At 50.0% G+C, this 21,517-nt stretch overlaps 1 protein-coding gene across 1 annotated transcript in view; it reads left to right on the plus strand.

Moving 5' to 3' along the window:
- Positions 1-21,517, plus strand: part of SCAF4 (SR-related CTD associated factor 4) — an 860,634-nt gene that overhangs the window by 219,666 nt on the left and 619,451 nt on the right. Inside the window, exons 11-12 of the mRNA XM_069204042.1 lie at positions 11,070-11,164; positions 11,300-11,420. Of these exons, the coding sequence (XP_069060143.1) occupies positions 11,070-11,164; positions 11,300-11,420 (216 nt within the window). The remainder of the gene's footprint in view (positions 1-11,069; positions 11,165-11,299; positions 11,421-21,517) is intronic.

The raw sequence follows: 21,517 nt of genomic DNA on the forward strand, positions 1-21,517 counted from the left end.
CAAAGGTCAAAGATGTGCCCAAAACACATAGGCTTCAATGGAGAGAAGGGGGTGCCCCGGTTCCAGTCTGCCAGCAGGTAAGTACCCGCGTCTTCGGAGGGCAGACCAGGGGGGTTTTGAAGGGCACCGGGGGGGACACGAGTCAGCACAAAAAGTAAACCCTCAGCAGCGCGGGGGCGGCCGGGTGCAGTGTGGGAACACGCGTCGGGTTTTCAATAGTTTCCTATGGGAGACCAAGGGGTCTCTTCAGCGATGCAGGCAAGGGGGGGGCTCCTCGGGGTAGCCACCACCTGGGCAAGGGAGAGGGCCTCCTGGGGGTCACTTCTGCACAGAAGTTCTGCTCCTTCAGGTGCTGGGGGCTGCGGGTGCAGGGTCTTTTCCAGCCGTCGGGAAATGGAGTTCAGACAGTCGCGGTCAGGGGGAGCCTCGGGATTCCCTCTGCAGGCGTTTCTGTGGGGGCTCAGGGGGGACAACTTTGGTTACTCACAGTCTTGGAGTCGCCAGAGGGTCCTCCCTGAGGTGTTGGTTCTCCACCAGTCGAGTCGGGGTCGCCGGGTGCAGTGTTGCAAGTCTCACGCTTCTTGCGGGGAGTTGCAGGGGTCTTTAAATCTGCTCCTCTGTAACAAAGTTGCAGTTCTTTTGGAGCAGTGCCGCTGTCCTCGAGAGTTTCTTGTCTTTCTTGAAGCAGGGCAGTCCTCAGAGGATTCAGAGGTCGCTGGTCCCTTGGAAAGCGTCGCTGGAGCAGGTTTCTTTGGAAGGCAGGAGACAGGCCGGTAAGTCTGGGGCCAAAGCAGTTGGTGTCTTCTGTTCTTCCTCTGCAGGGGTTTTTCAGCTCAGGAGTCCTCTTCTTGTAGTTTCAGGAATCTCCATTCTTAGGTTCAGGGAAGCCCTTAAATACTAAATTTAAGGGCGTGTTTAGGTCTGGGGGGTTAGTAGCCAATGGCTACTAGCCCTGAGGGTGGGTACACCCTCTTTGTGCCTCCTCCCAAGGGGAGGGGGGCACATCCCTAATCCTATTGGGGGAATCCTCCATCTGCAAGATGGAGGATTTCTAAAAGTTAGTCACTTCAGCTCAGGACACCTTAGGGGCTGTCCTGACTGGCCAGTGACTCCTCCTTGTTTTTCTCATTATTTTCTCCGGCCTTGCCGCCAAAAGTGGGGGCTGTGGCCGGAGGGGGCGGGCAACTCCACTAGCTGGAGTGTCCTGCGGTGCTGGAACAAAGGGGTGAGCCTTTGAGGCTCACCGCCAGGTGTTACAGCTCCTGCCTGGGGGAGGTGTTAGCATCTCCACCCAGTGCAGGCTTTGTTACTGGCCTCAGAGTGACAAAGGCACTCTCCCCATGGGGCCAGCAACATGTCTCTAGTGTGGCAGGCTGCTGGAACCAGTCAGCCTACACAGATAGTTGGATACAGTTTCAGGGGGCACCTCTAAGGTGCCCTCTGGGGTGTGTTTCACAATAAAATGTACACTGGCATCAGTGTGCATTTATTGTGCTGAGAAGTTTGATACCAAACTTCCCAGTTTTCAGTGTAGCCATTATGGTGCTGTGGAGTTTGTGTTTGACAGACTCCCAGACCATATACTCTCAATGCTACCCTGCACTTACAATGTCTAAGGTTTGGCTTAGACACTGTAGGGGCACAGTGCTCATGCACTGGTGCCCTCACCTATGGTATAGTGCACCCTGCCTTAGGGCTGTAAGGCCTGCTAGAGGGGTGTCTTACCTATACTGCATAGGCAGTGAGAGGCTGGCATGGCACCCTGAGGGGAGTGCCATGTCGACTTACTCATTTTGTTCTCACTAGCACACACAAGCTGGTAAGCAGTGTGTCTGTGCTGAGTGAGGGGTCTCCAGGGTGGCATAAGACATGCTGCAGCCCTTAGAGACCTTCCCTGGCATCAGGGCCCTTGGTACCAGAGGTACCAGTTACAAGGGACTTATCTGGATGCCAGGGTGTGCCAATTGTGGATACAAAAGTACAGGTTAGGGAAAGAACACTGGTGCTGGGGCCTGGTTAGCAGGCCTCAGCACACTTTCAATTCAAAACATAGCATCAGCAAAGGCAAAAAGTCAGGGGGTAACCATGCCAAGGAGGCATTTCCTTACAGGGTAACCATGCCAAGGAGGCATTTCCTTACAGTTCGATAATGGCTCCACTGAAATCTGGGAAGTTTGTTGTCAAACTTCTCAGCACAATTAATCCACATTGATGGAATTGTGGGATTTATTGAAAAATGCACACAAGAGGGCATCTTAGAGATGCCCCCTGTATACCAGTCCAAACATTAGTGTTAGGCTGACCAGTTCCTGCCAGCCTGCCATAACCAAACGGGTTTCTGGCCACATGGGGTGAGTTCCTTTGTCACTCTGTGGCCAGGAACAAGGCCTGCACTGGGTGGATGTGCTTCTCACTTCCCCCTGCAGGAACTGTAACACCTGGCTTTGAGCCTCAAAGGCTCATACCTGTTACAGCGCCCCAGGGCATCCCAGCTAGTGGAGATGAACGCTCAATCCCCTGACTCTCCAAACCCCCCCCCCCCCCCCCCCCCCCCAACCTCTAGCTTTTGGAGGCGACTCTGGAGGAGACATTGAGAAAAACGAGGAGGCGAGGAGTCACCCACCAGTCAGGACAGCCGCTGAGGTGCCCTCCTGCCTTAAGAAATCCTCCTCCTTGGTTTTGGAGGATTTCCCCAGCAGGGATAGGGATGGTCCCTTTGCTCCCCCCTCACCCCCTGCCCTCCCCCCCCTTCCCCTCAGGTAGGAGGCACAAAGAGGGTGTAGCCATTGGCTACTGCCCCCCCAGACGTAAACAGACCCCTGAATTTAGTATTTAGGGCCAACCCTGAACCCAGGAAATCAGATTCCTGCAACCTGAACAAAGGACTGCTGACTGAGACAACAACTGACTTGGTCCCAGCCCTACCGGCCTGTCTCCTGTCTCAAAGAACCTGCACAACGACTCATTCAACAGGACCAGTGACCTTTTGAACACTGACCTGCACCTAAAGGACTAAGAACCTCCCAAGGACAGCGGCTCTGTCCAGAAACAACAACAAAACAAGCAACTTTAAAGAGACTCCAACTTCCTGCCAGAAGTGTGCATCTTCACACTCTGCACCTGACGCCCCCCAGCTCGAGTTCAGGACAACCAACACCGAGAGGACTCCCAGGCGACTCCAACGATGTGGACACCCTGAGTCGACCTCCCTGTACCCCACAGCAACGCCTGCATAGAGGATCCAGAGGCTCCCCCTGACCGCAGCTGCCTGGTAACAAGGAACCCGACGCCTGGACCAAGCACTGCACCAGCAGCCCCCAGGACCGAGCGGAACCACCTACCAGTGCAGGATTGACCAGCAGGCGGCCCTCATCCTGGCCCAGTTGGTGGCTGGCCCGAGAAGCCCCCTGTCCCCTGCCTGCATCGCCAAAGTGACACACGGGTCCCTCCATTGTTTTCTATGGCAAACCTGACACCTACTTTGCACACTGCACCCGGCCGCCCCTGTGCCGCTGAGGTTGTGTTTTGTGTGCTTGTATGTGCCCCCCTCCCCTCCCCCCCAAAAGTGCTCTACAAAACCCCCCTTCTCTTCCAGGGGATCCTCATCAAAGTCATAAACATTGAATATTCCCGCCCTTGTGCGGGGACCCCGGAGCATATATAAAATATATACACATTATACATGTGTAACAAACAGTCATGCAGGCTATCATGTTAAAAACAGGCTAAAATGCTTTATTTCTATGAAGTTTTTTTTTTTTTTTTTTTTTTTTTTAAATACTACAATAGAGCATAAATAAGTACCCAAGCTCCTAAAACTAGGCTTGGGGAAGTAAGCAGTAGCAAACTCTAGTGAAAAAATAGAGAAAACTGCATTGAAAAACAATGAAGCATTCTTAGCCAATAGGCTGCATGTAGGTTAACACAGGAGAACCATAAAAACTTTGGCACTGTGCCTTTAAGACCCTGAGCACCTCCAGTATCCCACCATGCCTCAGGGGTGAAGGAAAGGTGACAGTTGGTTCACAGTTAGGTCAGTTCTTTTTTCCGGCTCCTTCTGAGAGGATCCTGGAGCATTGAGCTCTCAGTTTTTCTGAGTTTTCCTCAGAAAAATTCTTTAAAAAAGCGTTTTTTTTCACTTTTCACTCGACAAGTAACATCTTTGTCTGAGCTAGGAAGGTTTTTTCTGACAGAAAAATGCCTTCTCTTTTTGTCAAATGCCCTGCTTGTGGGAAGAAGAAGGCCCAGTCAGATCCCCACTCTCTGTGCATAGTGTGCCTGCCTCAGAGTCACTGCCCTGACACTTGTAAGTACTGTAAGAACATGTCTAGGAGGACTCTGAAAGACAGAGAGAAGATCCGACTTCATGGGCTTCAGGAGAGGAAAAGAACATCGTCCTCCTCGCTCCCCAGGCATCCAGAAGGCCATTCTCAGGAGAGAATGGCCCGGTCGACGTCGACAGGTAGGAAAATACCTGTTTGTTCACCGTCGACGTCGTCGCTACCACCGTCCCACCGGCATAGATCGCCGTCGACGGCGACGCACCCGACGTCGAAGGGAACGGCGTCGAGGGAACATCAGAGTTGGGGCAGGTCTCCGTCGACGGCAGCCCGCCGATCGACGTCGAGCCACCGCCGGCATGCCCGGTCGCCGCCAAAGGCTGTGCGCCCCCCGACGTCAGGACACACGACGTCGAGATCTCCACGACGGCACGGGAAACATCCGCCGTCAACCTCCCATCGCTCCACGTCGAGGCACACGACGGCGAGCAGGTCGAGGTCCAAGGAACGCCGTTCGACGTCAAGGCACTCAACGTCGAGGCAATCAACGTCGGGGCAGGACCAACCGACTGGGCGTCCTTCGACGTCGAAACAGCCATCGACGTCGACGCAGGTTTTACCTGTCCAACAGGGAGCAGAACATCGCCCCTCGCCAGACAAGGCTCAGTCTCCAGTGGTCTCCATACCGAGCGACTCTTCTCGGTCAAGAGCATCTCCTGGGCATGTCTCGCCCATCAACCTATCTCAGAGATGGCTGGAGAGCCTCAACAGACCAGCGGCCTCCCCAGATTCGCAATATTCGCGAATGTATTCACCCACTGCCTCCCCGCCAAGAACGCCATCGCCGACAGCCGGGGCAGAACGGGCTCGTTCAGCTCCTCGACAGCCGACCGCGAGGCCTAGGCGCTCGGCTACAGCGTCCCGCAGCAGATCTCGCTCTCAACGGAGATCCAGGTCGCGCTCAAGAAGATCACCCTCTTGGTCTTCATCAGGTTCTTCTGTCAGGCGTTACTCACCTACTCTTACAGATTCACCACCTGCTAGAGTCTCACCAGTGGATGACATAACCACTTTCAACGAGGTGTTGCTAAGAGGAGCACAGAAACTCAATATAGAGGTTCCAGAACCATCTACCTCCTCATCAATCATCTTTGAGACACTACAACAGAGATCAGCGTCGAAAAAGTTGCTGCCTCTAGTGCCTGGTTTGTTGCAGCCGACCATGGACACTTTTCTGGCCCCAGCCTCGCTTAAGTCTGCCCCGGCTCGGATTCTTAAAAAGTACAAGGCTCCAGAGCAAGACCCTTTATTCCTTAGGAAGGATCCGCCACCAGACTCAGTGATCATAGCTGCCGCCCGAAAGACCCACTCGGTGGCATCTTCATCCACGGTACCCCCGGATAAAGAGAGCAGGCATTTAGACTCTCTGGGAAGAAAGATGTGCGGGACAGCGGCTTCAGCAATGAAGGTCTCTAGTGCGTCTGCGCTCCTGGGCAGGTACGATCGTTCTCTGTGGGATTCCCTCAGTAGATTTACAGAAAAACTGCCCAGAGAAGACAGGCAAGATTTCCAAGAGATTCTACAGGAAGGATGCCTGGTATCTAACCAAGTTATCAGCGCGGCAGCGGATGGGGCGGATTTGGCGGCTCATGGGTACGCACATGGTATCTGTGCGAGGAGATCTTCCTGGCTGAGGCTCACTGGCTTGAAACAGGAGGCACAACAACGTATCCTGAATCTCCCATTTGCCGGGAATTCTCTATTCGGTGCCCATGCAGACGAAGAGATGGCCCGCATGAAGACCGAGGTGGATACCATGAAGGCGGTAGGCCTCGAAAGAAGGAAAGATTTCAGGCGGAGGTACAGACCGTACGATAGACGCCCTTTCCAACAGAGGGTTCAAACCCCTCATTGGTCGCAAAGGTCTCAGCAACGACAGGGACGCCCTCTGTTTCAGCGAAGAAACACAAGGGAGCGAGGGTCAAGTAGACCTCAACAGTCCACTCCAAAAGCACCCACTAAGCAATGAAGTCTCGCTTCCCTCGACACTGTACACCACTCCGGTGGGGGGAAGTATTATTGCTCATCTTCACGAGTGGCACTCTATCACAAGAGACAAATGGGTGCTCAATATTGTCGAACATGGCTATTCTCTCCTTTTCAAGCAGCCTCCACCACACTTGCCACCAACCAAACACAATCCGGCTCATCTCACCTTGCTACGCAAGGAGGCTCTCGCCCTCCTAAGAAAGAATGCCATAGAAAGGGTTCCACCTGCCCACAGAGGAAAGGGGGTCTACTCCCGTTACTTTCTAGTAGCAAAGAAGGGTCAAGAGGGCGTTTTCAGGCCAATCCTGGATCTAAGACTGCTGAACAAATACATAAGAAAGCAGAAGTTCAGAATGCTAGCGCTTCACCAAATTTTCCCTCAACTGCATCAGGGAGACTGGATGTGCTCCATCGACCTGCAGGATGCGTATTTCCACATTCCAATAGCTCCAAAGCATCGAAAATTCCTGCGCTTTCGAGTAGCGTTACAGCATTACCAGTTCAGGGTTCTACCCTTTGGCCTGAAATCTGCTCCAAGAGTTTTCTCGAAATGTATGGCAGTGGTGGCGGCGCATCTACGAAGACAAAGGATATACATATATCCATACCTAGACGACTGGCTACTAAAGGCTTCTTCTCCGGAGCAGGCGAGAAGCCATCGGGACATTGTACTAGGAGTTTGCGAAGCTCTAGGTCTTCAGGTCAATTACCAGAAGTCAACCTTGACTCCAACGCAGAGTCTTCACTACCTAGGAGCTATCATAAACACAGAACTACAAAAAGTGTATCCTTCGGAGGAACGACTGTCCTCAATAAACATGAAGTGCCAGGACCTGTTGAGAGCCAGCGCACCTACGGCACGTCAGGTGACATCACTACTGGGCTCCATGGCATCGTGCATCTTTATTGTCCCAAATGCCAGACTCCACATGAGACCCCTCCAAGAGGCATTGGAGGCCAATTGGAGCCAAAGAACAGGTCGCTGGGAAGACACAATGCGGCTACCGGAGGTAGCACTGCAGTCATTGAGATGGTGGATGCACAGACCTCACCTGTCAGTGGGCGCTCCGTTTCACCAGGTACTTCCATCCGACACTCTAGTAACGGATGCGTCTCTTCAGGGATGGGGGGCTCATCTGGGTCCTTTTCAAGCGCAGGGTCTGTGGTCAGACAAGGAGAAGCAGTACCACATCAATCTGCTAGAACTCAGAGCGGTCCATCTGGCTCTCAAGTCTTTCACACCGCTAATTCAGGGGAAAACTCTATTGATACAGACGGACAATACAACCACGATGTATTACTTGAACAAACAAGGGGGAACGAGATCCCTACCCCTTTCACGAGAGTCCCAAGCGATATGGCATTGGCTCCTGGCCAGAGGAATGTCAATCACAGCAGTTCACCTGCCAGGTCAGCAGAACGTAGAAGCAGACTTTCTAAGCAGACACCTGGAGGACGTTCACGATTGGGTCCTGCACGACGAAGTCGCAGAATACATCTTCGCGCAATGGGGTCGGCCTCAACTGGACCTCTTCGCAGACGATGTAAACAGGAAATGCCCAGACTTCGCATCCAGGTTCTACCGTCCAGGATCTCGAGGGAATGCCCTGTTGATCGACTGGTCAGGGACATTTCTTTACGCTTTTCCTCCGATTCCTCTCATTCCGGCAGTGATCAGCAAACTTTACGGATCCAGGACCAGAATGATTCTTATAGCGCCACAATGGCCTCGACAATTCTGGTACACGGATCTCCTCAACCTGTCGGAAAAACCTCACAGGAGGCTGCCGTGCAGACCGGATCTTCTGAGCAGAATGGAGGGCAGGATTCTGCATCCCAACCTACCCTCTCTGAGCTTAACAGCATGGCTCCTGAATTCCTGCAGTATGGGCACCTAGGACTCTCGCAGGAGTGCATGAACATCTTGAAAGAGTCCAAACGGCCTTCCACGCGGCGTTCCTACGCTTTTAAGTGGAAGAGATTCTACATATGGTGCTGTCAGCAAGGCCATAATCCCATACGGGCGCAGGAGGACGTCATACTGTCCTATTTGCTTCACCTAGCGAAATCCGGTCTGCAGGTATCATCTATTAAGGTACATTTGTCTGCTATTACTGCCTATCGCAAGTCACCTTCTCAGGAATCCTTCTTTACGAAACCTGTAGTCAAGGATTTCTTAGAAGGTTTGAAGAAAGTTTTTCCGCCAATTCGGAGGCCTTCTCCTCCGTGGGAACTGAACATAGTCCTAGCAAAACTTATGGGCCCTCCTTTCGAGCCTATCCATAAGGCCTCCTTACAACACCTTACGTGGAAAACGGCTTTTCTGGTGGCCATTACTTCAGCGAGGAGGGTCAGTGAGATCCAGGCCTTGTCTGCAAAAGAACCGTACACGGTTTTTCATGACAATAGAGTAGTTCTGCGAACTCACCCATCTTTCCTTCCGAAGGTGGTGTCAGAATTCCATATTAATCAGACCATAACTTTACCGACGTTCTTTCCCAATCCGGAAACTCCGGCTGAGAAAGCATTGCACTCATTAGACTTGAAAAGAGTGCTGAAATTTTATCTGGACAAGACAAAATCGATTAGAAACTCTAACCGCTTGTTTGTGAACTATGGTCATTTAAGGACAGGAGAAGCAGCATCTAAGCGAACAATATCAAGATGGATAGTCTCTTGTATTGTTAATACTTACCAGCTAGCTAATAGACAATTGCTAGCGCGGCCTAGAGCGCATTCCACAAGGGGAAAAGCGGCTACAGCTGCTCTCCTTAACAATGTTCCTATATCTGAGATTTGTAAGGCTGCTACATGGAAGTCTGTCCATACTTTTACAAGACATTATTGTTTAGACTCAGATGCAAGAGCGGATGCCCAAGTGGGGCAGGCCTCTCTAAGGAATTTATTTGCGTAAGACATGTCTATTCCTGCACTTCTATCGGACAGTCCGCTGGGTTTAGGGATGGGCTTGCTAATCTATTCAATGTTTATGACTATTGATGAGGATCCCCTGGAAGAGAAGGATAAGTTACTTACCTGTAAATCCTAGTTCTCTTCCAGGGGTATCCTCATCAAAGTCATAAACAACCCACCCTCCTCCCCGGACACACGTCTACTGGAAGTGCAAGACAGACAGTATTTTGATTCAATTATACAAATTGTCACCGTAAAAAGAACTGACCTAACTGTGAACCAACTGTCACCTTTCCTTCACCCCTGAGGCATGGTGGGATACTGGAGGTGCTCAGGGTCTTAAAGGCACAGTGCCAAAGTTTTTATGGTTCTCCTGTGTTAACCTACATGCAGCCTATTGGCTAAGAATGCTTCATTGTTTTTCAATGCAGTTTTCTCTATTTTTTCACTAGAGTTTGCTACTGCTTACTTCCCCAAGCCTAGTTTTAGGAGCTTGGGTACTTATTTATGCTCTATTGTAGTATTTAAAAAAAAAAAAAAAAAAAAAACCATAGAAATAAAGCATTTTAGCCTGTTTTTAACATGATAGCCTGCATGACTGTTTGTTACACATGTATAATGTGTATATATTTTATATATGCTCCGGGGTCCCCGCACAAGGGCGGGAATATTCAATGTTTATGACTTTGATGAGGATACCCCTGGAAGAGAACTAGGATTTACAGGTAAGTAACTTATCCTTGTCTGCTCCCCGAGGGCGCAGGTACTTACCTGCTAGCAGACTGAAACCGGAGCACCCCTGTTCCCCATAGGTGCTTGTGTTTTGGGCCCTCCTTTGACCTCTGCACCTGACCGGCCCTGTGTTGCTGGCACGGTGGCTTTGGGGTCGCCTCGAACCCCCAAGGGTGGGCTGCCTAGGCCCAGGAGACTGAGTTTATAAGTGCTTTACTTTCCTGAAAAAACTAACCATTACTTATCTCCCCCAGGAACTGTTGATTTTTGCACTGTCCACTTTTAAAATAGCTTATTGCCATTTTAAACAAAAATTTAGTGCACTCTGCCTTAGGGCTCTAAGGTCTGCTGTAGGGATGAGTTACATATATTATATGCAGTGACTTAAGCATGGCACAGAGGGAGTGTGCTGTCGTGCTTTCACACATTTTTTGCACCATGTCACCCAGCCTGCAGCAGCCTGCATGCAGTTTGTATGGGGGTCCCTTAGGGTGGCATAATACAAGCTGCAGACCTTATGGACCCTGTTCAATTACCATGCCCTAGGTGCACGGGTACCATTTATTAAAGACTTACAGGGGTTCTTAAGTATGCTCCAAGGGTAGCAGAATTAGTCCATTTTACCTTGCTTTAGGGAAAGAGCACCAGCAGTGGGGGCCTAATTAGCAGGGCAGGGTCCCAGTGCACTTTCATTTGAAAAGCAGTGAGCACTAGGGCAAAAAGCTGAGGTGACCATGTTAAAAAGGGCACTTTGCTCCAAGAGCAAATAAAATGGAGACCATATGGATGCCGAAAACTGATACAGTGTGTTATCCTTTTAACGTTTATTAGATGGAACTCTAGCACAGTGCTAATGTATGATATTTCTTATTCTTATGTTGTCATGACATACTTTGTTTCAGAAAACTGTTTTTAAAACATAGCCTTGTTCATACTGCTTATGAAATTTAAAATGAATTCCACAGAAACTCAAGCAAACGTTTGGCTGTATTTACCTATTATCCTCTGGGAGTGTTTTGATTTATTCTTTAAAGTTATCAAATATAACTTCTTTGAGACAGTAGATAATTGTACTGAATAAATTGTGTTTTCAAGCTGCTTGACAGATTTGATTACGACGATGAACCAGAAGCAGGAGATGAATCGAAGCAAGATGTTTCAACTCCTTCGTCCCCCTCACAGCCTTCATTGTAAGTATTTACTTCTGATCTAAATTACCACATATTACAAATATTGTAAAATACCGTTTGTTTAAAAAAACCTTTACTGATTGCGTGTTTCAGTGCTGTTTAATGTCCAATTATCACTTGTTCCTTGCACCACAGTGGATTTCCAGAAGAGGGTGCTCAGATGCCAGCATGTTTCCAACCCCCTGTACCGCTCCCCAATATGGATTTGTTCCAGGCACAGATGATGGCCGTCCCTCAAGATCATTTGATGCATCAGGTGTGTATGTACATCATTTCCATTTTTGTTTGTATGCTGGCTTGCATGTTTTTCCCAGTCATTCAAATGATTATTGTAACCAGAAAATTAAGACCAGTAATAGAATTCGGAGATTTAGAGAGCTGGTTTACAAAGTAAATGTTTTGCTAGATGTGAAACTTGATGGAAATTTGCTTTTGTTGCTACAAAGGCTTGGAATTGTTTGATTAAGTATTTCTCTTGCGTGGTATTGTAGCACATCTTTTGAAACTGAGGTCTCTGCATGACATTGTAAAGCTGTGCCTCCTGGTCTGTTCATTTTTGTGGCCCCATGTTTGTCCACCAGAAGTCTGAGTCTGTTGAAAATGCTTCTCATTTTAATCGTGTTGTTCATTAGCAAAGCAGATATCTGCTGACAAAATACATCCTAAGTGAACTCCTAACCTGTGTGAGGGTGGCTAATTGACACCTGTACGACCTCAACCATTCCAGGCCATGATATGTATGGCAGTGATTATATTTTAGGGGGGGGGGGCACACCTTTTTACCTGCAGCACTTTGCAGAGGCCTGTCTACCTGGCACTCCCTTGTAGAGTTCCGTCCACCAGGTAGTCTCTTGTTTGTTTGTGTTGGGTGTAGGTATGGAACATGTGGTCCTCTTTTAGACTAAGTGAAGGGTGTCCATAGAGGACACTGTTAACATGACTGCACAAGATTGTTATCTCACTGTAGACTTCAGTTTGTCCATGTGAACATCACTGTCTGCATGTTCCTTTGTTAATAATCCTTGCTGAATAACCATCTGTTTGGGAGGAAGCTTCTCCATTCTTTACATTTTGTTTTTTGTGTAGAGTTCTGGATTGAAACAGCCCTATGCTCTTTTCTGGTGTTGTTTATAGTTGTTCTCTTCTTACTGTTATCTGTCAAGTGCAGATCCTGATTATGATTAGTTCAGACTGGCCTGATGTAAGGAAATGCCTCCTTGGCATGGTTACCCCCTGACTTTTTGCCTTTGCTGATGCTAAGTTTTGATTTGAAAGTGTGCTGAGGCCTGCTAACCTGGCCCCAGCACCAGTGTTCTTTCCCTAACCTGTACTTTTGTTTCCACAATTGGCACACCCTGGAATCCAGGTAAGTCCCTTGTAACTGGTACCCCTGGTACCAAGGGCCCTGATGCCAGGGAAGGTCTCTAAGGGCTGCAGCATATCTTGTGCCACCCTGGGGACCCCTCACTCAGCTCAGACACACTGCTTGCCAGCTTGTGTGTGCTAGTGGGGATAAAACGACAGTCGACATGGCACTCCCCTCAGGGTCCCATGCCAACGTCACACTGCCTATACAGTGTAGATAAGTCACTCCTCTAGCAGGCCTTACAGCCCTAAGGCAGGGTGCACTATACCATGGGTGAGGGCATAAGTGCATGAGCACTATGCCCCTACAGTGTCTAAGCAAAACCTTAGACATTGTAAGTACAGGGTAGCCATAAGAGTATATGGTCTGGGAGTCTGTCATGCACGAACTCCACAGCACCATAATGGCTACACTGAAAACTGTGAAGTTTGGTATCAAACTTCTCAGTACAATAAATGCACACTGATGCCAGTGTACATTTTATTGTAACATACACCCCAGAGGGCACCTTAGAGGTGCCCCCTGAAACCTTAACCGACTATCTGTGTAGGCTGACTAGTTTTAGCAGCCTGCCACACACCAGACATGTTGCTGGCCACATGGGGAGAGTGCCTTTGTCACTCTGTGGCTAGTAACAAAGCCTGTATTGGGTGGAGATGCTTATCACCTCCCCCTGCAGGAACTGTAACACCTGGCGGTGAGCCTCAAAGGCTCACCCCCTTTGTTACAGCACCCCAGGCACTCCAGCTAGTGGAGTTGCCCACCCCCTCCGGCCACGGCCCCACTTTTGGTGGGAGGGCCGGAGGAGATAATGAGAAAAACAAGGAGGAGTCACTGGCCAGTCAGGACAGCCCCTAAGGTGTCCTGAGCTGAAGTGACTCTGACTTTTAGAAATCCTCCATCTTGCAGATGGAGGATTCCCCCAATAGGATTAGGGATGTGCCCCCCTCCCCTCAGGGAGGAGGCACAAAGAGGGTGTAGCCACCCTCAGGTCTAGTAGCCATTGGCTACTAACCCCCCAGACCTAAACACACTTCTAAATTCAGTATTTAGGGGCTCCCCAGAACCCAGGAACTCAGATTCCTGCAACCTAAGAAGAAGAGGACTGCCAAGCTGAAAAACCCTGCCGAGAAGACGGAGACACCAACTGCTTTGGCCCCAGCCCTACCGGCCTGTCTCCCCACTTCTAAAGACACTGCTCCAGCGACGCTTTCCACAGGGACCAGCGACCTCTGAAGCCTCAGAGGACTGCCCTGCATCTAGAAGGACCAAGAACTCCCAAGGACAGCGGCTCTGTTCACCAAAGACTGCAACTTTGCAACAAAAGAAGCAACTTTGAAACAACTAGTGTTTCCTGCCGGAAGCGTGAGACTTGGCACTCTGCACCCGACACCCCCGGCTCGACTTGTGGAGAACAATCACTTCAGGGAGGACTCACCGGCGACTGCGAGAACGTGAGTAGCCAGAGTTGCCCCCCCTGAGCCCCCATAGCGACGCCTGCAGAGGGAATCCTGAGGCTCTCCCTGACCGCGACTGCCTGCTTCTAAGAACCCGACGCCTGGTAGGGACACTGCACCCGCAGCCCCCAGGACCTGAAGGATCCGACTTCCAGTGCAGGAGCGACCCCCAGGTGGGGGCTACCCCGAGGAGCCCCCCCCTTGCCTGCATCGCTGAAGAGACCCCTTGGTCTCCCATTGCTTTCTATTACAAACCCTACGCTTGTTTGCACACTGCCCCCGGCCGCCCCGTGCCGCTGAGGGTGTACTTTCTGTGTGGACTCTTGTCCCGTCACCTGCCCCCCCGTGCCCTACAAAACCCCCCTGGTCTGCCCTCCGAAGACGCGGGTACTTACCTGCTGGCAGACTGGAACTGGGGCACCCCCTTCTCCATTGAAGCCTATGCGTTTTGGGTACCACGTTGACCTCTGCACCTGACCGGCCCTGAGCTGCTGGTGTGGTAACTTTGTGGTTGCTCTGAACCCCCAACGGTGGGCTACCTTGGACTCAAACTTGAACCCCGTAGGTGGTTTACTTACCTGCAAAAACTAACACTCTTACTCCCCCTAGGAACTGTTGAAAATTGCACTGTCTAGTTTTAAAATAGCTACATGTGATTTATGTGAAAACTGTTTATGCTATTTTGCTAATTGAAAGTTCCTAAAGTACCTACCTGCAATACCTTTCATTTGAAGTATTACATGTAGAATTTGAACCTGTGGTTCTTAAAATAAACTAAGAAAATATATTTTTCTATACAAAAACCTATTGGCCTGGAATTGTCTTTGAGTGTGTGTTCCTCATTTATTGCTTCTGTGTGTACAACAAATGCTTACCACCACTCCTTTGATAAGCCTACTGCTCGACCACACTACCACAAAATAGAGCATTAGTATTATCTCTTTTTGCCACTATCTTACCTCTAAGGGGAACCCTTGGACTCTGTGCATACTATTCCTTACTTTGAAATAGTGCATACAGAGCCAGCTTCCTACATTGGTGGATCAGCGGTGGGGTACAAGACTTTGCATTTGCTGGACTACTCAGCCAATACCTGATCACACGACTAAATTCCAAAAATTGTCATTAGAAACTGATTTTTGAAATTTGAGCTATTTTTCAAAAATTTTAAGTCCTGCTAGGGCCTTGTGTAAGTCCCTGTTAGCATTTCTTTTAGAGTTTAAAAGTTTGTGAAAGTTTGAATTAAGTTCTAGAGATAGTTTTAGATTCTTAAAAAGCATTCCAACTTTTAGAAACATATGGGGTCATTCAGGGTCACCGACCACGGGAGCACCGCCAACAGGCTGGCGGTGCTCCCTCGAGCATTCTGACCGCGGCGGTTCAGCCGCGGTCAGAAACGGAAAGTCGGCGGTCTCCCGCCGACTTTCCGCTGCTCGGGGGAATCCTCCATGGCGGCGGAGCGCGCTCCGCCGCCATGGGGATTCTGACACCCCCTACCGCCATCCTGTTCCTGGCGGGTCTCCCGCCAGGAACAGGATGGCGGTAGGGGGTGCCGAGGGGCCCCTGGGGGCCCCTGCAGTGCCCATGCCAATGGCATGGGCACTGCAGGGGCCTCCGTAAGAGGGCCCCACAAAGTATTTCAGTGTCTGCAAAGCAGACACTGAAATACGCGACGGGTGCAACTGCACCCGTCGCACCTTCCCACTACGCCGGCTCCATTCGGAGCCGGCGTCCTCGTGGGAAGGTAGATTTGCCCTGGGCTGGCGGGCGGCCTTTTGGCGGCCGCCCGCCAGCCCAGGGCAAATCCCAAAATACCCTCAGCAGTCTTTAGACCGCGGAGCGGTATTTTGGTGGGGGAACTTCGGCCGGCGGCGGATGTTAGAATCAGGCCCATAATGTCTAATGCAGAAGAGAATGTGATGGAACTCGACCTCACCCCTAAACTCCATCTTAGGATGAGGGAGTTAAGGTGTAAGGAAATGCCTCCTTGGCATGGTTGCCCCCTGACTTTTTGCCTTTGCTGATGCTATGTTTACAATTGAAAGTGTGCTGAGGCCTGCTAACCAGGCCCCAGCACCAGTGTTCTTTCCCTAACCTGTACTTTTGTATCCACAATTGGCAGACCCTGGCATCCAGATAAGTCCCTTGTAACTGGTACTTCTAGTACCAAGGGCCCTGATGCCAAGGAAGGTCTCTAAGGGCTGCAGCATGTCTTATGTCACCCTGGAGACCTCTCACTCAGCACAGACACACTGCTTGCCAGCTTGTGTGTGCTAGTGAGGACAAAACGAGCAAGTCGACATGGCACTCCCCTCAGGGTGCCATGCCAGCCTCTCACTGCCTATGCAGTATAGGTAAGACACCCCTCTAGCAGGCCTTACAGCCCTAAGGCAGGGTGCACTATACCATAGGTGAAGGTACCAGTGCATGAGCATGGTACCCCTACAGTGTCTAAACAAAACCTTAGACATTGTAAGTGCAGGGTAGCCATAAGAGTATATGGTCTGGGAGTCTGTTTTACACGAACTCCACAGCACCATAATGGCTACACTGAAAAACTGGGAAGTTTGGTATCAAACTTCTCAGCACAATAAATGCACACTGATGCCAGTGTACATTTTATTGTAAAATACACCACAGAGGGCACCTTAGAGGTGCCCCCTGAAACTTAACCGACTGTCTGTGTAGGCTGACTAGTTCCAGCAGCCTGCCACACCAGAGACATGTTGCTGGCCCCATGGGGAGAGTGCCTTTGTCACTCTGAGGCCAGTAACAAAGCCTGCACTGGGTGGAGATGCTAACACCTCCCCCAGGCAGGAGCTGTAACACCTGGCGGTGAGCCTCAAAGGCTCACCCCTTTGTCACAGCCCAGCAGGGCACTCCAGCTTAGTGGAGTTGCCCGCCCCCTCCGGCCACGGCCCCCACTTTTGGCGGCAAGGCTGGAGGGAACAAAGAAAGCAACAAGGAGGAGTCACTGGCCAGTCAGGACAGCCCCTAAGGTGTCCTGAGCTGAAGTGACTCTAACTTTTAGAAATCCTCCATCTTGCAGATGGAGGATTCCCCCAATAGGGTTAGGATTGTGACCCCCTCCCCTTGGGAGGAGGCACAAAGAGGGTGTACCCACCCTCAGGGCTAGTAGCCATTGGCTACTAACCCCCCAGACCTAAACACGCCCTTAAATTTAGTATTTAAGGGCTACCCTGAACCCTAGAAAATTAGATTCCTGCAACTACAAGAAGAAGGACTGCCTAGCTGAAAACCCCTGCAGAGGAAGACCAGAAGACGACAACTGCCTTGGCTCCAGAAACTCACCGGCCTGTCTCCTGCCTTCCAAAGATCCTGCTCCAGCGACGCCTTCCAAAGGGACCAGCGACCTCGACATCCTCTGAGGACTGCCCCTGCTTCGAAAAGACAAGAAACTCCCGAGGACAGCGGACCTGCTCCAAGAAAGGCTGCAACTTTGTTTCCAGCAGCTTTGAAAGAACCCTGCAAGCTCCCCGCAAGAAGCGTGAGACTTGCAACACTGCACCCGGCGACCCCGACTCGGCTGGTGGAGATCCAACACCTCAGGAGGGACCCCAGGACTACTCTGATACTGTGAGTACCAAAACCTGTCCCCCCTGAGCACCCACAGCGCCGCCTGCAGAGGGAATCCCGAGGCTTCCCCTGACCGCGACTCTTTGAATCCTAAGTCCCGACGCCTGGGAGAGACCCTGCACCCGCAGCCCCCAGGACCGGAAGGACCGGACTTTCACTGGAGAAGTGACCCCCAGGAGTCCCTCTCCCTTGCCCAAGTGGAGGTTTCCCCGAGGAACCCCCCCCCTTGCCTGCCTGCAGCGCTGAAGAGATCCCGAGATCTCCCATAGACTAACACTACAAACCTGATGCTTGTTTCTACACTGCACCCGGCCGCCCCCGCGCTGCTGAGGGTGAAATTTCTGTGTGGGCTTGTGTCCCCCCCGGTGCCCTACAAAACCCCCCTGGTCTGCCCTCCGAAGACGCGGGTACTTACCTGCTGGCAGACTGGAACCGGGGCACCCCCTTCTCCATTGAAGCCTATGTGTTTTGGGCACCACTTTGAACTCTGCACCTGACCGGCCCTGAGCTGCTGGTGTGGTAACTTTGGGGTTGCTCTGAACCCCCAACGGTGGGCTACCTTGGACCAAGAACTGAACCCTGTAAGTGTCTTACTTACCTGGTTAACCTAACAAATACTTACCTCCCCTAGGAACTGTGAAAATTGCACTAAGTGTCCACTTTTAAAACAGCTATTTGTCAATAACTTGAAAAGTATACATGCAATTTTTATGATTTAAAGTTCCTAAAGTACTTACCTGCAATACCTTTCGAATGAGATATTACATGTAGAATTTGAACCTGTGGTTCTTAAAATAAACTAAGAAAATATATTTTTCTATACAAAAACCTATTGGCTGGATTTGTCTCTGAGTGTGTGTACCTCATTTATTGTCTATGTGTATGTACAACAAATGCTTAACACTACTCCTTAGATAAGCCTACTGCTCGACCACACTACCACAAAATAGAGCATTAGTATTATCTCTTTTTACCACTATTTTACCTCTAAGGGGAACCCTTGGACTCTGTGCATGCTATTCCTTACTTTGAAATAGCACATACAGAGCCAACTTCCTACATTGGTGGATCAGCGGTGGGGTACAAGACTTTGCATTTGCTGGACTACTCAGCCAATACCTGATCACACGACAAATTCCAAAATTGTCATTAGAAATTGATTTTTGCAATTTGAAAAGTTTTCTAAATTCTTAAAAGACCTGCTAGGGCCTTGTGTTAGATCCTGTTTAGCATTTCTTTTAGAGTTTAAAAGTTTGTAAAAGTTTGAATTAGATTCTAGAACCAGTTGTAGATTCTTAAAAAGTATTCCAACTTTTAGAAGCAAAATGTCTAGCACAGATGTGACTGTGGTGGAACTCGACACCACACCTTACCTCCATCTTAAGATGAGGGAGCTAAGGTCACTCTGTAAAGTAAAGAAAATAACAATGGGCCCCAAACCTACCAAAATACAGCTCCAGGAGCTTTTGGCAGAGTTTGAAAAGGCCAACCCCTCTGAGGGTGGCAACTCAGAGGAAGAGGATAGTGACTTGGAGGACAATTCCCCCCTACCAATCCTATCTAGGGAGAACAGGGTCCCTCAAACCCTGACTCCAAAAATAATAGTCAGAGATGCTGGTTCCCTCACAGGAGAGACCAACACCTCTGAAATCACTGAGGATAGCCCCAGTGAAGAGGACATCCAGTTAGCCAGGATGGCCAAAAGATTGGCTTTGGAAAGACAGATCCTAGCCATAGAGAGGGAAAGACAAGAGATGGGCCTAGGACCCATCAATGGTGGCAGCAACATAAATAGGGTCAGAGATTCTCCTGACATGTTGAAAATCCCCAAAGGGATTGTAACTAAATATGAAGATGGTGATGACATCACCAAATGGTTCACAGCTTTTGAGAGGGCTTGTGTAACCAGAAAAGTGAACAGATCTCACTGGGGTGCTCTCCTTTGGGAAATGTTCACAGGAAAGTGTAGGGATAGACTCCTCACACTCTCTGGACAAGATGCAGAATCTTATGACCTCATGAAGGGTACCCTGATTGAGGGCTTTGGATTCTCCACTGAGGAGTATAGGATTAGATTCAGGGGGGCTCAAAAATCCTCGAGCCAGACCTGGGTTGACTTTGTAGACTACTCAGTGAAAACACTAGATGGTTGGATTCAAGGCAGTGGTGTAAGTAATTATGATGGGCTGTACAATTTATTTGTGAAAGAACACCTATTAAGTAATTGTTTCAATGATAAACTGCATCAGCATCTGGTAGACCTAGGACCAATTTCTCCCCAAGAATTGGGAAAGAAGGCGGACCATTGGGTCAAGACAAGGGTGTCCAAGACTTCAACAGGGGGTGACCAAAAGAAAGGGGTCACAAAGACTCCCCAGGGGAAGGGTGATGAGACAACCAAAACTAAAAATAGTAAAGAGTCTTCTACAGGCCCCCAAAAACCTGCACAGGAGGGTGGGCCCAGAGCCTCTTCACAAAACAATGGGTACAAGGGTAAAAACTTTGATCCCAAAAAGGCCTGGTGTCATAGCTGTAAACAGCATGGACACCAAACTGGAGACAAGGCCTGTCCCAAGAAAGGTTCCACTCCAAACTCCCATCCAGGTAACACTGGTATGGCTAGTCTCCAAGTGGGATCAACAGTGTGCCCAGAGCAAATCAGGGTCCACACTGAAGCTACTCTAGTTTCTGAGGGTGGGGTGGATTTAGCCACACTAGCTGTCTGGCCGCCTAACATGCAAAAATACAGACAGCAACTCTTAATTAATGGGACTAGAATAGAGGGCCTGAGGGATACAGGTGCCAGTGTCACCATGGTGAGAGAGAAACTGGTTTCCCCTGGCCAATACCTGACTGGAAAAACTTACACAGTCACCAACGCTGACAATCAGAGAAAAGTACATCCCATGGCAATGGTTACTTTAGAATGGGGAGGGGTCAATGGCCTGAAACAGGTGGTGGTCTCCTCAAATATCCCAGTGGACTGTCTGCTTGGAAATGACCTGGAGTCCTCAGCATGGGCTGAGGTAGAACTAAAAACCCATGCAGCAATGCTGGGTATCCCTGAACTGGTGTGTGTGAAAACAAGAGCACAATGCAAGGCACAGGGTGAAAAAGTAGAGCTGGAGTCTGGAAAAATGGCCCAGCCTACCAAGAGAACAGGAAAGTCAGTTGGGAAACCAACTGCAACACAGCAAAAGAAAGGGAACCTCTCTTCTCAGGAAGAAGTTCTGCCCTCTGAGGGAACTGAGCCTTGGGAGCTTGAACCTTATCAGGTTGAGCTCTTAGGCCCAGGGGGACCCTCAAGGGAGGAGCTGTGTAAGGGACAAGAAACCTGTCCCTCTCTTGATGGCCTTAGGCAGCAAGCTGCTGAAGAGTCCAAAGGCAAGAAAAATGGAACACATAGGGTCTATTGGGAAGATGGACTCCTGTACACTGAGGCCAGAGACCCCAAACCTGGTGCCACTAGGAGAGTGGTAGTGCCTCAGCTGTTCAGGAAGTTCATCCTAACATTGGCCCATGACATTCCCCTTGCTGGACATTTGGGACAAACCAAGACGTGGGAGAGGTTAGTCAACCACTTCTACTGGCCCAATATGTCCAACATGGTTAAGGAGTTTTGCCTCTCCTGCCCCACCTGTCAAGCCAGTGGTAAGACAGGTGGGCATCCAAAGGCCCCCCTCATTCCACTTCCAGTGGTGGGGGTTCCCTTTGAAAGAGTGGGTGTGGACATAGTTGGTCCACTAGAACCTCCCACAGCCTCAGGAAATATGTATATCCTGGTAGTAGTGGATCATGCTACCAGGTATCCTGAAGCTATTCCCCTTAGGTCGACTACTGCCCCTGCAGTAGCCAAGGCCCTCATTGGTATCTTTACCAGAGTGGGTTTCCCTAAGGAGGTGGTGTCTGACAGAGGTACCAACTTCATGTCAG

This window comes from Pleurodeles waltl, chromosome 8, assembly GCF_031143425.1.
Source record: "Pleurodeles waltl isolate 20211129_DDA chromosome 8, aPleWal1.hap1.20221129, whole genome shotgun sequence".
Lineage (NCBI taxonomy): Eukaryota > Metazoa > Chordata > Amphibia > Caudata > Salamandridae > Pleurodeles > Pleurodeles waltl.